The sequence below is a fragment of the Lissotriton helveticus genome, chromosome 10 (genome assembly GCF_964261635.1).
Source record: "Lissotriton helveticus chromosome 10, aLisHel1.1, whole genome shotgun sequence".
NCBI classification, from domain to species: domain Eukaryota; kingdom Metazoa; phylum Chordata; class Amphibia; order Caudata; family Salamandridae; genus Lissotriton; species Lissotriton helveticus.
In genome coordinates, this window is record NC_136071.1 from 506,393,255 (window position 1) to 506,410,123 (window position 16,869).

The window sequence follows — 16,869 nt, forward strand, 5'->3', positions numbered from 1 at the left end:
GCCCACCCACATCATCACTCAGCTCCACAACAGCACTGTCCTTGCTTGCTACCAATAAGCATTGCCATAGCCAATAGGACTCGCATTAGGAAAGTATAAGCTATTGGCTTTGTGAATAACAATGCTATTAATTTATATATTTTCAAAGCTAAAACATATTTTAAAAAATTGTCTTTTACAATACGAATAGCTCACACTTTCCTAACGCGAGACCTATTGCATTGCAGATGCTTGTTTTGGTAGGCACTGGGAGATTAAATGATTTGCCCAGAATCACAGGAAGCTGAGCTGACACCTAGGCTCGATTCGGGTTCCCCAGCCCCAAAGTCGGCAGCTCTGGCCGTAAGGCCACAACATCTCAACCTCTGGTCGATGGGTGACTGTCTCAGATATTCTGACAATAGAGCCACCTGAGCTCATCCGCTCATCTGACTCAATGCGGCCTGGGAGTGGGCCCACAAAGTGAACAGAAGGAGCCATCTGCTGACTTACAGTAGAAGGTCTGCCCCACCCACCTCTCACTGTCCCCTTAGTGGTTCGGAGTGGAAAATGGGGTATCAAGGGCAGAAATGGGGTTTCTGATTGTGTTCTCTCTCCTCAGGAAATTTTCCCATGTTTGCTGTTGTTAATGACAAATATTTTTGCGGTGTGAACAGCTCTTTATTGTTGAAAATGTTATCATTTTGAGTCTCTAAATAAACCCATATTTCTCTAAGGAAACTCCCAAAGTGTATATGTGCACTTAATGGCCACCCCTGTTGAAGGTGACAAAGGGGGCACCATGCAGTTCATGATGCTGTCAGAGCCATCTAGGGCAGCCCTAGGAGGCTAGACATGGTCTTCCCTCAGGCTCATATGATGAGTGCTCAAGAGGAGGATGTGAACTTTATCCCATCCTATAAAGTCTGACACCTCAGAGGCCATAATTTATCAGAGCAATAAATAGACGCTTATAAGAGTTTTACTCTAAATTGATCCCATCATTCACATTTTGGTGGTTTCTATACCACGATCCATATTTCCCCATATTTTGGCAGGTATAATATTTCTTTTTATGAAGATCTGACATACTTATATCAATTTCAGGACAATTTACTGTCAGAATTCGAATCAAGAAGAGTGTTTGACAAAGATGGTCACTACTGATTTCAGAGAGCAGCCTGCAGTGTGATTAAAAATGATACTTTTAGCTGGTGTTCATGGTAAACTGATATACATTTTACACTGCCAGAGTCTTGCTGGCTCTCAGTGTGTAGTCCTGTGGAAAAGCTCAAATATAAACTGAGGGGCATATTATCAAGGACCGGTGTTAAAATTATCGCCGTTTTATCGGCAGGAAACTGCCGATAAAACGGCGATAATGGGCTTGATAATACGCCCTTGTTAATTCCCATAGAAGCCCATGTTCTTGTGTTAACATGGGCTTCTATGGGAATTAACAAGGGTGTATTATCAAGCCCATTACCGCCGTTTTATCGGCAGTTTCCTGCCGATAAAACGGTGATAAAATTAACACCGGTCCTTGATAATATGCCCCTCAGTCTGCAGTACAAAGGATAACATTGTTGCAGACTTGATGGCACTGTTGTGTACATTTCCCAGGAGGCCCAAGTCTGGGTGTCACAGTTTCTGCTGAGGCCTAATTTAAAATGATCGAGCAGCTGTATGTATGTATATATTGGCTGCATTTCCATTCAGGACTCAGAGGTTGTCTAAAAAGTATCAGACAGGGACTTCGACACATTGGTAACTTGTTATTCTCTGTTTCTTGCCAGGATAAGTTGGCCTATCACAAAAGGAGCAGCCAGGCCCTCTCACCTGGTCTGTACCTGGGCTACCTCAAGCTCTGTAGTGCTGTGGACCAGATCCGGGTACTGGTGCCCGACAGGTTACCAAACATTCTTTGCCACACACGGATTCGAGCCAACCCTAATGTCTCCAGGTGAGATATATCATTCAAAACGCATTTGAGTGAATGACTTTCTTTCTAAGTATCCTGTGCGTTCCAGGTAGTGGTAGTGGTGGTGGTGGGGGGGTGCCTACGCTTATTGTTTGTATTTAGATCTTTAAAGCAACATTTTATTTTGGAGTCTTAAAAACATCTGGATGCATGTGACTATAGGGGTACCAACAGCAATAATGTGGCTAAGGCGTATAAATAAAATATGAATATTCAGTGTTTTTTCTGCAAGGTCGTGGGTACAAAGAAGAAGTTCGCTAAATAAAAAATAGGTGCAGATACATGTCAAACACCAAATCACCCATAAGGTTACATGCTCTTTTAGTGTCCCAGATCCCCTTTTTATGCAAATGACAATAAGAAGCAGAAAACTAAACAACCTAAACTTCTACTTTTGTAGCTTTGCCATTTACTCAAGTTGCTTGCCTCTTATCCAGTTAGATTCAGGCAGCTCTATCCCTATTCAAATCCCTGTCCCCAGCCCTATTCCTATTCCTATCCCTATCCTTATTCCTATACCTATCCCTAGCCCTACCCATATCCTATTCCTGCCCCTATCCCTAGCCCTATTCCTATCCACAGTGGTGTAACGAAACTTGAGGGGGCCTCCCTACAAAGTGCATGGAGGTGCCCCCTTCCGGACTTACTCCGGAGCTCCCAGTGTGCACCCCGCTGAAGCTCCCTGTCCCTGTGCGCACTGTCTTTGCATGTCTACTGCGAGATACCATCCTCCCCTCACAGAGGGGCCCCAGTGTGCACCCCACTAAAGCTGCCTGTCCCTGTGTAAGTCCTCTGCGACACACCGTCCCTGCCCTCACAGACAGGTACCAGTGTGAACCCCACTGAAGCTGCCTCTCACCTTTATGCACTGTGCGTGTCCTCTGCGAGGGACAGTCCCTGCCCTCACAAACAGGACCCAGTGTGCACCCCACTGAAGCTGCCTCTCACCTGTGCGCACTGTGCGTGTCCTCTGTGAGACACCGTCCCTGCTCTCACAGAGGGGCCCCAGTGTGCACACCCCACTGAAGCGGCCTCTCACCTGTGTGCACTGTCTGTGCATGTATTCTGCAAGACACCATCCCGCCCCTCACAAAGGGGACCCAGTGTGCACCCCACCGAAGCTGCCTCTCACCTTTATGCACTGTGCGTGTCCTCTGCGAGGGACAGTCCCTGCCCTCACAAACAGGACCCAGTGTGCACCCCACTTAAGCTGCCTGTCCCTGTGCGCACTGTGCATGTCCTCTGTGAGACACCGTCCCTGCTCTCCGAGGGGCCCCGGTGTGCACCCCACGGAAGCTGCTTGTCCCTGTGTGTGTCCTCTGCGAGGCACTGTCCCTGCCCTCACAGACAGGTACCAGTGTGCACCCCATTGAATCCGCCTGTCACCTGTGTGCAGTGTCTGTCCATGTCTTATGCGAGACACCATCCCTCCTCTTACAGAGGAGCCCCAGAGTGCACCCCTCACTGAAGCTGCCTGTCACCAATGTCTGTAGCTGCCTGTCCCTTTGCGCACTGTGCGTGTCTTCTTCAGTGCGCACCCCACTGTCACCTGTGTGCACTGTTTGCTTCTTGTCCAATATGAATTCAGTTTAATACTCTGCTGGCCTCGCTCATCCTGTGTTGCCTCTATGTGACCCTCAGATGCCTCCCATCACTGCTCCTTTACCGCTTTTTCGTTTTCTTCTTCCTCTGCTCGGACCTGGGCATTGTGCTGAAGGGGCCTCCTGCAGCTGGGGGCCCCCCCGCACCGTGGCGGATGCGGGGGCCTGTGTTTCACCCCTGCATATCCATAGCCCAATCCCTATTCCTAGACATAGATCTATCCCTTTCCTCAGCCCTAGCCCTATCCCTATCCCTATAACTATTCCTATCCCCAGCCCTATCCCTATCGCTATCACTATTCCTATCCCCATCCCTATCCCCAGCCTTATCTCTATTCCTATCCCTGTCTGTATCCGTATCCTGAGCCACATCCCTATCCCTATTACTGGCCCTAACCCACTCCCTATTCCTATTCCCGAGCCCTATTCCCATCCCTAGCCCTAGCCATATCCCTATTCATAACCCTGTCCCTATTCCTATCCTGAGCCCTATCCCTATTCCTATCCCTATCCTCAGCCTTGTCCCCATTCTTATCTGTATCCCTACCCCTATTCCTATACCTATCCCTATTCCTGGCCTATCACTATCCCCAGCCCTATTCCTATCGCTATCCGTATTCCTATCCCTATTCCTATCCCTATCCCTATCCCTATCCCTATCCCTATCCCTATCCCTATCCCTATCACTATCCCTATTCCTATGCCTAACCCCAGCCCAATCCCAATACTAATCCTAATCCCTATCCCTATTCATATCTCTATCCCAAGCCATATCCCTATCCCTATCCCTATTCCAGTCCCAATTCCTATTCCTACCCCCAGCCCTATCCCTATTCCTATCCCTATTTCTACCCCTATCACTATCCTTAGCCCTATCACTATTCCTATCCCTATCCCTATCCATTGCCCTATCCCAATCCCTTTCCCTATTTCAGTCCCTATTCCCATCCCTAGCCCTATCCCCAGCCCTATCCGTATCCCTATTCCTGTCCCCAGCCCTATCCCTGTCCCTATTCCTATACCTAATCCCAGCCCAATCCCAATCCTTATCCCTATACCTTTTCCTATCCCCATCCCTATCCCTATCCCCAGCCCTATCCCTATCCCCAGACCTATCCATATCCCTATCCATATTTCTACCCCTATCCCTATACCTATCCTTAGCCCTATCCTATTCCTATCCCTATACCTATTCCTATCCCTATCCTTATTCCTATCCCTATCCTTATTCCTATCCCTATGCTTATCTTTATCCCCAGCCCTATCCCTATCCCTTTACCTATTTATATGCCTATCCCTACCCCTATTCCTATCCATAGCACTATCCCCAGCCCTATCCCTAGTCCTATACCTATACCTATTCCTATTCCCAGCCCTATCACTATCCCTAATCCCAGCTCAATCTCTATCCGTATCTCTATTCCTATCCCTACCCCTATCGCTAATCCTATCCCTAATTTTATCCCTATTCTTATCCCTATCCCCAGCCCTATTCCTATTCCTGTCCCCAGCCCTATTCCTATCCCCAGCTCTATCCCCAGCCCTATGCCTATCCCTAGAGTCTGTTTTGCATTGTTTTCCCCTTTTCCCTAAAAGGGAGTCTCAGGCATGAACATTGATAACGTTTTTTTTAAGTCCAGCATCCTTCCCTGGAGAGCAGCTTTGGTTACCCACAAGAGAATTGATTTTTATATATTAAATTTCTCTGAATCGCAAAAACAAAAACTTTAAACAATTTTTAGAGAGGACAGATGTTGTACCCTCAGCACAGGTCAAGTGGATATCCATGAGAACTATACTTACTGTCTCACCCCCGCCATCCAGTATTATCAGATGTGTGAACACATCCCCTACCCGGAGAAGGCAAGGCAGGGTTGGAGGATCTTGGAATTATGTCACTGCTCTGATGAGTCCATCTCCCAATTAAACAAAAACATGCTACCTCTTTCTGGATATTCTCCCCAAAAATGTATTTCTTTGCAGTACAACTCTGCTACAAATGCCAGCAGAAGGGTGGCACTACCACCTTTCAAAAGCACAAGTATGTTTAGCCGAAATCTAGGACACATACTCAAAGGCTAATGAGTTAACCAAAATGCCATGATTGGTATTGTCATGCCACTGTTGGCTTTGATGTTGACTGCTACATTTAACTGCAGGGCTACTCTCTAGAAATAATGACCACAAATCAACTCGAGTTCCCCCCAGTCTTCTTCCTGGAGGTCACCAACTTCCAGCAAGTGTTCATCATCAGACTTGTCAATGGCCCCCATTCGTCACTCATCTTCAGCCACTTGTCAAAGAGCTCACATTCTTAGCCAAAGTCAGACACTTCGGTGATATCAACCCGGCCATTACAGCAAAATTGTGTGTCCGCAAAATATGTGCTAGATATCTGGAAACAACTCAAGGAAGTTGAGAAGACAGGAATGGTCCATGCAGGTAAAAGTGGTGGAACCAGGTTGGGGGGAGATTCCCTCATCATCGTCTGTCAAAATCCCTCCCCCTCCCACCCGGCCCCACCGACTTACCTGCACGGGTCGCTGCTGTGAGAAGAGCCCTCCTCAGTCCATCTTGAATGGAGACCATTATAAAACTGGCCAAGGTATATGAGAAGAACCAGCATTTACTCCCACCATAACCGCAACCAGATGGCAACATTAATTAATTTCCTTTTGCAAGAAAGAATATGCAGAAGTTGGCACTGAGGTTAAAGATAAAGAAGAAAAGAAGGGGATTGAAGAGGAACCCTAGATATGGCTTTTACGATTTGCCTAGTGACATTCTTTTGCCGCCTTCTACTCTTCCTGATGCCATCAGCCCCACCAGCCTGCTACAAAGAGTGGGTAATGGGTTCAGAATTCTCATACATGCTATAATTGCAGAGACTGACTACAATGTGACTAGGCTGGATGGTCGAAAAAACGAACAGTAAAAATCCACATGAAAAACAATGTGGTGTGAAACACTGAAAGTCCTTGACTTTCTTTACACTAAGTGCTCTGTTTCCAACGTTTGGGGCCAAAGGAACCTTCAATTGTTACACCTTCTGCTAAACCCATCAACATGTGTTCATTGCATCTTCGGTTAATCTAATGAGGTCTGTCTTCAGACATTTTGCCTAGCCTGTTTGAGCATGGTTAGTCCTGTAATGTCAGTAATCCCAAAGAGTTCTCAGGAATTGGTAGTTGGTATTGTGACCTATCTCCCACAACCCATGCATGTGATCAGTGGATCAGTGTTGTGGGTGACACAAAAGCAACCCTTGTATAACCACCGTGCATGGTATCAACAAGTCATGTGGTATGCATTCTCACAAAGGAGGGTGCTTAAAAGTAGGGAATGATTATACAAATGTATTTGAAAAACAACTCTGAGTGATACATGTTTTTTGGACTGTTTATCTTGCCAATGTAATCTATTATTGAACTCTTGTGAATGTTATTGCTGAGTATGTCAGATGTCTTTGTCCCATGGGATAGTATTCTGGTGGAGGGGGGACATATCTTTCAACCACCGTCCCCCAAACTTTAAGGGGTGTTTCTGATCTTGTTGTTAGAGCGTTATGGTCTACAAGTGGTTGAAATGTTATCGGCACCCGAACTCCAGTGAGTGGCCTTGTCAAGAATGAGATTGGCAGGTAATCCTAAATGGTGTGTTCATAAGGTTCTGCCCTTTTGTGAGCGTTCTCATTTTTGACTGGCTTTCGCTAACTTACAGTCACAATTTTGTAGTCAAGAGTGTGCAGAAAATAAGGAAGAGATGAAGTAACCGAGATGTGAAATTGATTCAGCCGGGGGAATATTAGAGGCTAGCAGATGTGGAGAGATGAAGGAATGGGATGGCAATGCAAATCAATTTCTTTTTTCAGTTAAATAAAACCATTACAATGGGATAGGTGGGTAGGGGATAGAATAGTGGTGAAAGAGATATGGTAGGTGAGAGGTGTGAGGCTGTAGGGGAAAATGGAGGACTGATGGGTAGGAGAAGTGAATATGATGGGATTGGGAAAGGGAGAGCTGGAAAAATAGATTAATGGTTAAAGGTAAAAGGAGTGGGGAGGGTAGAAGAAAGAAGGGAGAAAGGGCAGTGGTGAGAAAGAACAGATGATGTAGGGGGAGTGGTGGAGCAGAGTGTAGCTGCATCGGGCCATAGAAGTGAGTATGAGTGGGCTGAGAGTGGCAGCCAGAGGAAGTAGCAGGGTATTTAAAAAGTGTAGGTAGAAGGGAAAGCCGAAGGATGGAGGATAAGATGGGTTACAAGGGATTGGGATGGGTTAAGAGGCCAAAAAGCGAGGGTAGTGATATGGGGAGAGTGGGCTTTGGGTAACTGAGAGGCATCAGAGAGGAAAGTAGGGAAGAAAGATAGAGGAGAATGTCCAGTGAGAAAGGATGTGTGAGTGAGAAAGGTGAGGGGTGTCAGGCATAGGTAAAATGTGAGTGGAGCAGAGGCAGGAATGATATTGTTGGAGGAAGCGAGGGTGGGAGCAGGGAACAACAGGCTAGGAAATGGAAAGAAAGTGAGAGGGCGGGAGAGGGTTTGGAGAGAAGAGATGAGGGGGAAGTGTAAGGTGGTGTTGGGGAAAGCCCTTGTAGGTTCTAGATGAGACATGATGGAAGATGGAGAGAGAGGGGAATAGGTAGTACGGGGTGTAACTAGCTGAGAGTAAGATATGCAGTAGTTGGGACGGGATTCAGAGGAGAGTGAGAATTTCAGTTTTTGGGGAGGTGTGGGAAGTGGGCAGAACTGAATTGGAAGGGGGTGATGGAGTAGGGGGCTTCTGGGGTATGCAGTGGAAGGTAGGGAGAAGGAGAATTGGACAGCAAGGGGATAGAGTAGAAGGGGAAAGGAACAATGCAGAAATGGCAGTTTTGATGGGACTGTACCGCAAGTGATTGTGCACACTTTTGGAATAGTTTTGGTGGCATTGTAAAATAAATAATCAATGCACACTCTTGGAACACTAGGTTTCTGTTAGGGACAGCATACCAGTGTTACAAGGGAAGGGCAGGTTGACAGTTTATGCCGGGTGAATGTTATAATATAGATGGTTATGCACTTGCCCTATTCTTGAATGTGGCGTCCTGAGTGGAGTTCGTTGTATGGGTATTTATGTTTCCCTCTGTGTGTCTTGTTTCCTGAGAATGAATATTGTTTGCATGGTTGGTATTCTGGCTGTTCCAGGGCATAGTAAATAAAGTATGTCCATGGGAGTTGTTATTTGTGACTGCGAGTGGGAGCAATCCTAGTCTGAACCAAACAGATTGATGAGAGCAAGACTTACTCTTTGTTTGGTGTCTGCCTGCTCCTGCAATGTCTTCAGTTCCCAAAGGACTTGAGCAGATGCCCTTGTGTATATAGTCGTGGTGGTTGTTGCCATGATTTCCAAACCGTGCCTAATCCAATATGTCCCTCGGCTCCTTACCCCCGTCCTTGCTTGTCCATCACTGAGACCGCATCGGGCTTTCTAAGCTCGGTTGCAGCAAAGTGTTTTCCCATTCTATTCGCTGTGCTTGTTTTTAGGGCAGAGACGGTGAAAACCGCATGACTTTGACGTGGGGGCAGGTCTGTTTAATGCACTGGAAGCTGAATGGAGAGTTGTCAATTGTTTTTTTATTTTTCCCTGTTTTCTACACTGTAGCTTAACTTTATTGTACTTCCAACTGGCTTCTGCAATCCTTGCTTGCCTGTTCCACCCTCCCTGTCCCTGAGACCGCATTCTGTTTCTTAAGTGCAGTTAAGTGGTGCCCCATTCCATTCGTTGTGCAGCTAAGCTCATTTTTAGGGCAGGGGCTCTGAAAATGTGATGACTTTGAAGTGGGTTCAGGTCTGTGTAAATCACTGAAAGTAGAATGCAGCGGGTGTGTTTTTTTTTCTTTTGCCTTGTTTTCTACACTTAATTTCGTTGCACTTGCCTCTGCTGTTGAGCATTTTCTGACTTTTCACAACTGTGAGCAGTGGAGCCACAAAACCTCCTTCTTCCCCCCTACCCCACTATTCTTTGCAGTCAATGCCCCCAGGTGACGTCACTTTACCATAAGTCATGGCTCTACATTAATGTCACGTGGGGAAGTTGATGCCAATGGCCAGTGAGGACAGGGAAGAGTCCGGTTAAACCTACAGGGAAAGAGAATTAAAGGTTTATTTTTTTGATTACTTGCAGTTATGGATGTTAAACTAAGCATCTTAATTCAAATTCATTCTCATTTTAGCAGAACCGGCAGGGTTTATACCGCATCCAGAGTTGAAGGGGCCCTGTGGCTGCGACCATAGGTCTCCACAGGACACCCTTCACTTTGTTTTATTCTGCCCATTTTATTCTCATCCAAAAAGAGTCTTTCTGAGGCGTATCCTAAAAAAAGCCAGATTTAAACAAGCACTGGTGGCACTTTTATTTCTGAAATTGGCCACAGACACCTTTACACTCTTATGTATCACAAATTTTTTAAGGACAGCTTTTAGATTAAGAAGTACAAGGGGTACGTGAACTAGACCTGCAGATGGGGCTGCTTTATGAGAGATATGTTACATGTGATGTTTATTTTTTAGCTAGATATATTTAATCTGTACCATGTAGATTTTAAACTGTTGTATTATTACTTTAAAAAAAAATGAGATTGGTATTGTAGTTTATGGATAAATTGTTACTTCTATGGTATTTTATATGCCGAATAAAGGAATTTGATTTGATTTGAAATTCATTCTCCATGATGCTGCATTTGGCAGGACTGTCCTACATCATAGATAACCAAACAAAACGTATCTACAGTAAATAACAACAGGCATTGAGGGCTGCTGTAATCCACATTGAAATGTACATGTTTAAGTTGATGCAGCAGAAGCAAAATCTTGTGACTAAAGCAAATCTAAAAGACTTTTTTTTAGCATTTTAGAATTGTTTTAGCCCCTACGTACAACATTTGAAAGTGGAAACTACAATTCACAGAATGCCACCCTTTTCTGTAGCATTGCTAATCTTTAGGGGACATGTGTCAAGGAGCCACTAGTCCCTGGGCATTAACAGAACTATTTTTAAAATGACAGCAAAGAAGAGAAGTGCTGGCCTGCAAAGTGTAAGTATCTGAAGAATCATATTTTTGTCTGTATATGTTTATAACACGGCCATGTCTCCTGTTCAAACGTGCCTGTGGTTGAGTGTGCCTATAAAAATGCTGAATATTTAAATAAATATTAGTTTGCCCGCACTGTACAATTAAGGTTGCCTACCAACATGAGTGATTGTATGTCACTTGAAGAAAGTCCTAACTAAATATATGCACCAAGTAGTACAGCGCAAATGAACAAAGCAGCATTGTGTTTATGTAATCTATGCAAACTTTACCATAGCCATTTGCAGTAAAGTATTGGACAAGGACAATACTAAACACATAGGTCTGAACAAGTAAAGGACTCTCTGCAGATTTGACAACCGCTACCACCAGTGTAATCCACTTTATCTATCAGCGTACCCGCATTTTGCTTTTACATCTGTTCACCTGCCAGAAAAACTAAATGACTCCAAGAACTATGTGCCCCCGGTGCCCCTTACTCGCATCCTTGCTTGCCCATTCCATCCAATGCTGGCCACTTCAGATCGCTTTTTTTCTAACTTGACTTTTAGCCATGCTGCACAACCACAGAGGCCGTCTGGGATCGCAAACGAGCCCTGGCAATTTCGTCGGCCTGACGGGGTGGCCTGGGGGGGACTGGTGGTAACACTGCTAGGCTTTTGATACAAGGAGACGATTTTGAAGCACTGACACAAAACCGGCCCCAGTTACAAAACCAGCCCCCACTCTACTGGCCCACCAGGGATACGTCCGGTGCCCGCCGGCCAGTCCAGCCCTGAACAACCACGCCCTCTATGATATGACTAAAAGACATAGGCAAAGCCAATAGCTCTTGCATAGGCAAAACCTATTAGCTTTGACAATGCTTTTTGTTATAACTTCAACATGATGCACATCACCTATGCTGCTCCACATCATAGTTTAAAGACATTGGCAAAACCAATAGCTCTGACTAAATACTTATAAAGTCCCAAAAGTAAGACCTATTGGCTATGCCAATGCTTGTTTTAATAACCTTTAAGTTTTTTGAGTCTCTTCAGTCATTTTCCCAGCAATTATCCATGGAAACCTGTCCGCCCGCCCCATCAACAATAGCAGATTAAGTCTGAGAGGTCCCAAGCGACATATAGCAACGTTTAATCCCGCCTAAATCCGTTTTTTTGTTGCGCCTAGCGCTTTATCTGAGTGATTTATTGCACGTCCCAGCCCCGTGCTTGTCTGTGACGCTGGTGCTCCGAGGCACATGATGGTAAAGTATGGCAGGGATCCCCAGAGGAATGTGCACACACTCACTGCCGCGCACACGTGCGTGCTTGGAAATAACTCATATTTCAGGAGCATAATCCCGCCGTCATCAGTTTCCTACACAGACAGAACTGACGTGGCTCCAGTTTCACCTGCTGCTGCCTTTCCCCGGGACTCGCTGATCCCTGTGCGCCGGGGAAGTCATGAGCACCGGGGCAGTATGTTCCTCCGGAATGTCATCAATTTGGATTTTTAGCAGTGTCGGGTTGCTGTCCTTCCTACTTTCTCTTTCAGGCTCCTAGTGAAGGGACATTCGCCCTGCGTGGGTACAATATCCAGACTCTATGATCTAGACTGATTTAATGCATTGCTTCAATTTAAAGCCCGGATGCTGATCAGTTTTGTAGTTGGAGCACAAAGGGCCCTAATGCAACCTAGGAAATTGGGTTTTACTTAGGAGCGGGCGTAACTCGCGTTTCATGTATGCTGTGACGTGGAATTACGTGAGAATTCAGAGAGATTATGCAGAATTGCGCAAGAAGAGTAATTCTGCGTTAATTGCAATTTCTTAATGCAAAAAAATGTCCACTTTGGACGCAAAGGAGATTTTTTGCACTAAGAAATAGCTCTAAATGCCACCCAATACAAATAGCGAACGCAAGCTGCTGCTCGCTAAATGTGCCCTTGGGATACGATTTTTCCCCAATTTACTCTTGGCATTTAGTGCTATTTTCTTAGCGCAAAAGGCACCCTTGCTTCCAAAATGGATGCGAGGAGGCATTTCTGCAAATAGCGCTATATGCAGTAGAACACAAATAGCAAGCGCGAACAGCGACTCGCTTGCTAAATGTGCTCTTGCTGTAGGATTTTTTCTCCTAAATTACGCAAGGGGGAGTAATCGCATAATTATTAGTAGTTCCACATCAAATGATAACGTAGAACTCTGATTACTTCAGCGTCATTGAAATTCCGCCCAGTCCAATTTTGTAGTAAACAAGTTATTAATTGGGCTGAAGTTGGCCCTTCAGATCACTGAGTCCTGCTGCCAATGCACCTGATGCACTACTGATAGCTATGCCCCTGATGCCGATGTTGAAGTTGTGAAGGCTTTCATACTGGGTTATAGGGGTGGGCGGAATTTGCGTAGTCGCGCTACGCAAAGCTCTGCAAAATGGTAAACAAAAATCTCTGCGAGCACGCAAAAGTTCAGCAAATGCGCGGAATTGCTTGTTCCTCCCATTCGCGATGCTTTTTTCCTGTTCGTGAACGCAGTTTGCGTGCTCGGGGAGAAATATCTCGTGCACACGCAGTTTGAAAGCGCGAACAAGCAAAAAATTCTGCGGATCGCAGAATTTTTGCCAATTCTGCGTTCTCAGCATAATGTGAAATTACACAAATTACGCGAGCGGAACGGAGTTTACCGCCCTGTCCTACTGAGTTACTCCTCTAGCACTGACTCCAAGCCACTTACTTCAATATATTCCAACATAATTGGTGGGTGGTGCCTCAGAACTACTGGTGCAAAACGCCGATTGGTTGATGTGTGTGCTGCAAGATATCCCTTCCTCTTCAGGGTTAAACCAGCATTTAAAGATCTTTCTTCTGTCAATGAAACCTTGATTTCCTGTGTTTTTCTGAAAGTCTTGCAGGCCATTTATACGGGTCAGAATTTTTTACATGTATTTTATGGTCGTTTTGTGCGGTTTTATGTTGTATTTTGCACCTTGAAGCTATCCTAGAGGGCAGTGCTGGACATAGACATTTTTACTATGGTATTCCCTAAATTGAGGGCCAAAGGATTTCACCAGAAGCGGGGTGGAGTCATAAGGGCGATGTCTGCTAGTCAACCTTGATTTTCTTTTTTTTTAAATCATGGCTCAAAGAAATGAGAAAGAAGGTTCAATGTGATAGTAAATTTACTCTGGCTTACATAATTGCTCACAGACTGCAATTTAAAATATCTTCTGGTTTAAGGCACCTGATGCAGAAATCGTTTTATACTCTTAAATTGACATCTTATAATGGTAATCATATAAAGGAGAACTATAACGCAGTCTTTGTGGGCAGAGTACTGATACCCCATCAATCGTTATCAATTCCTTTCACCCAGGGCTTTAAGTGGGCCACGTCCAGCTGGTGCTCAGCACTTGCAGTTCTAAACAGGCAGGTGCTGAGATGGGTCTCTATCGAGCTCTCCATTTTTACCCTCACCCTCAGTGAAAATAAAAATCTTAAATCTGCCACAGTGCCACCCTTCACTGCCTTTGATGTAACTTCAGAGAGACTCGCTGTAGTTCTTTATAGTATCATCATTTCAGAACTGAACTACTTTCCAAATTCCATACAATGAAGCCATAGTTGTTGCTTTTTTATCTTATGCAACTAACAACTATTGACAAAGCCAAAAGTTCTGGCTTGCTGTAGGTGTAATGTTACGTGTTGTATTATATATCTGGATGCAATGACAGAAGCAGTAAAATACCAGTTGCGCAGCACACTATGCTAAGCTCTGATTTTTAGCATACATGTTGTTAAGCCACGCCTTTAGTTTCATCGGACATGCCCCTTTGAGAACCCCCAGCTTTTTCTCCCCACTTAAAGCCCTGCTGTCACCTCCTCAATAAGATCAGACAGTGAATGACCTCCTGCCACAGCCAGCATAGGAAATCAGATCAAGAACATAAGACACACTAACAGCACAATAAAGTGGCCTGCAGAGTTAATCAGAGCTTCCTGCATAGTATGTTACAGAAATGCATTTCTATCACACTTCCGCATGTGGCACACCATTAAGTGTTGCATTCCAGAAAATACCCACACGTCGGTGGCTATCATGCATGACATAGAAACTCTTCCAACATAGGCTCCCCGTAAAGGCAATACTCTTCCAACCACACATCTACATGGTGTAACATTTTAGCTGTGGGAACATAGCACTTCAGCGCCCCACATAGGGGCAGTAAGCACTATGCAAATTCTATGATACAAAACAAATACCCAGACAATTTCCAGGATGTATTACATTAAGAAAATATTCGGTGTTTAACCATCTGTTAGAACAATTTAGGTGCAGTTAAGTCACATTTTTGACTAATCAGAAACTACCACAGTTCTGCTGCAAGCTCAACATGTAACATGTAGGTCAAAGATTCCTATTTTATTTTATTTTATATATGTTTTATTTTTTTGATGTCGACAGCTCAGTGGGTTGTTGTTTTCATTGCAAAGAACACCTTGTGTTACCTACATGTCACAGGTGTTAATCCTTGTAATACATCTCAGAGGGTTATGAACCTGTCTCAAAGAGCTGCATGCAAACTGCAAGTCACATATGTATAACCTTACAGTTTTTATCATTATTCTAATGTTGCACAAAAGTGGTCCTTAGAGTACTAATGGGCTTCTAAGCGAGCACTATATAGATGATTATTAGTTAAGTTCGCATATAGACAGATATATCTGGCATTGTCACATTCCATGCTTATGACCATCTCTTAGAAAACTAAAAAAAACTGCCTTCAAATCACAGTATGTCTCTTCAAAACTTGTGAACTGAGGAGGTCGGTCTATATGGTCCTGGGGCAGATGACCGGACTAGAGCTTCTTCCGACCCTGCAGGTAGCTCTACTGGGGTACGTTCAAAACATCCCTAAGCAACTTCGCTGTTACACTTCTATTGCATTAGTATTAGCCAAAAGGGAAATAGCTCCATTTTGGGGGAGCAAGTGTATTCCTACTACTAAAGCATGGTTAAATAGTCTTATTTATTGCAACACAAATCAAATCAAATCAATTAAGCTTTATTCGATTTGCTGAAGTACAAAATCATAAAAGCATACATTTAAAAAGCATGTTAAAAAAGATCAATATATATAATGTAGAGTGCATTTGACAGATTGGGGTGGTTTAGTACAATTCGTGGGAGGCTGAAAATGTATCCAAAGACGAAAGGTACTTCACTCAATACAAATTTGTATAATAAGGATTAAAAAATAAAGCTTTATACATTTATATAAAAAACAATGGTTAGACTTTCTTGATGGTCTATATACAGATTTTCCAGAATTAGTCTAAAACGGATAGATACAGATAATCACATTTCCTACAGCGAGTTCCTGAACCTAACAACAAGCTTCAGATAGGAAGATACAGCTTTGATGACATAAGCGTTTTCTAATAATTTCAGCTTGTTAAAGGCCACTCTACACCCCCAAGCCTTTAGTAAGGGTTTCAGGAACATTTCCCTCGGAATCAGATAGAATCTGCAGAATAGTATGCAATGGATCTTAGACTGGTATGAGGTGTTGTCACACGGGCAGATTACTCTTTCCCCTGTCCAATCGTTGCATAGCGGGAACATGGTTAATCTAAAAAAGGTATCCCCGCCATCGGTGGTGGTTAGTTGATTCTCTATGACCGTGCGCTTTCCCTTTTCTAAGAGCCATCTTTTACTGTCTAGGTGCTCGAGGATCATCTTTTTCAGAGTAATTCTGGACACAGCCTCCATGCTTGCAGGGTTCAGAAAGTATTCCGGATGCCCAATGTCTTTCAGCGTATCTCTTACGTACTTAAACCATTTAATGTTGCCAGCGCTATCTAACCTGAGACAGTCTTTAATGACCTCTCTATTCAGGTTCGTCTCAGGTTTTACCCAGACATTGTACCACAGTAGTATGGGAGAAGATTTAATGGTGTCCGCGATATAAGGGAGGCCTAATTCATTATGAACAACGTATGTAGCTGTGCATTTGGGGGCTGCTAATAGGTATCAAATTAATTGGTTCTGACGTAGTTGAATGTGTTCTACGTGCTCAATCCCCCAAAGGCCAGCTCCCTAGGTACCGGTAGATAGACATTTAGATTTGTAGATCTGTAAAAGTTCTCCAACCTGTCTCCCTCCCAATTTTTTGGCAAAGTTGGTCAGTGCACCCGTAGCCCTTGAAAATGCTAAATGTCATGCGGTTGCCGCTGCCTGCCATGTGCCCCTTCTGTC

At 44.4% G+C, this 16,869-nt stretch overlaps 1 protein-coding gene across 2 annotated transcripts in view; it reads left to right on the forward strand.

The window, feature by feature from the left end:
* LOC144784313 (ankyrin repeat and fibronectin type-III domain-containing protein 1-like) overlaps window positions 1-16,869 on the forward strand; it is a 2,450,348-nt gene that overhangs the window by 2,251,671 nt on the left and 181,808 nt on the right. For both annotated transcript variants that reach the window (XM_078663012.1, XM_078663013.1), the window contains one exon: window positions 1,776-1,942. In XM_078663012.1, the coding sequence (XP_078519138.1) occupies window positions 1,776-1,942 (167 nt within the window). The remainder of the gene's footprint in view (window positions 1-1,775; window positions 1,943-16,869) is intronic.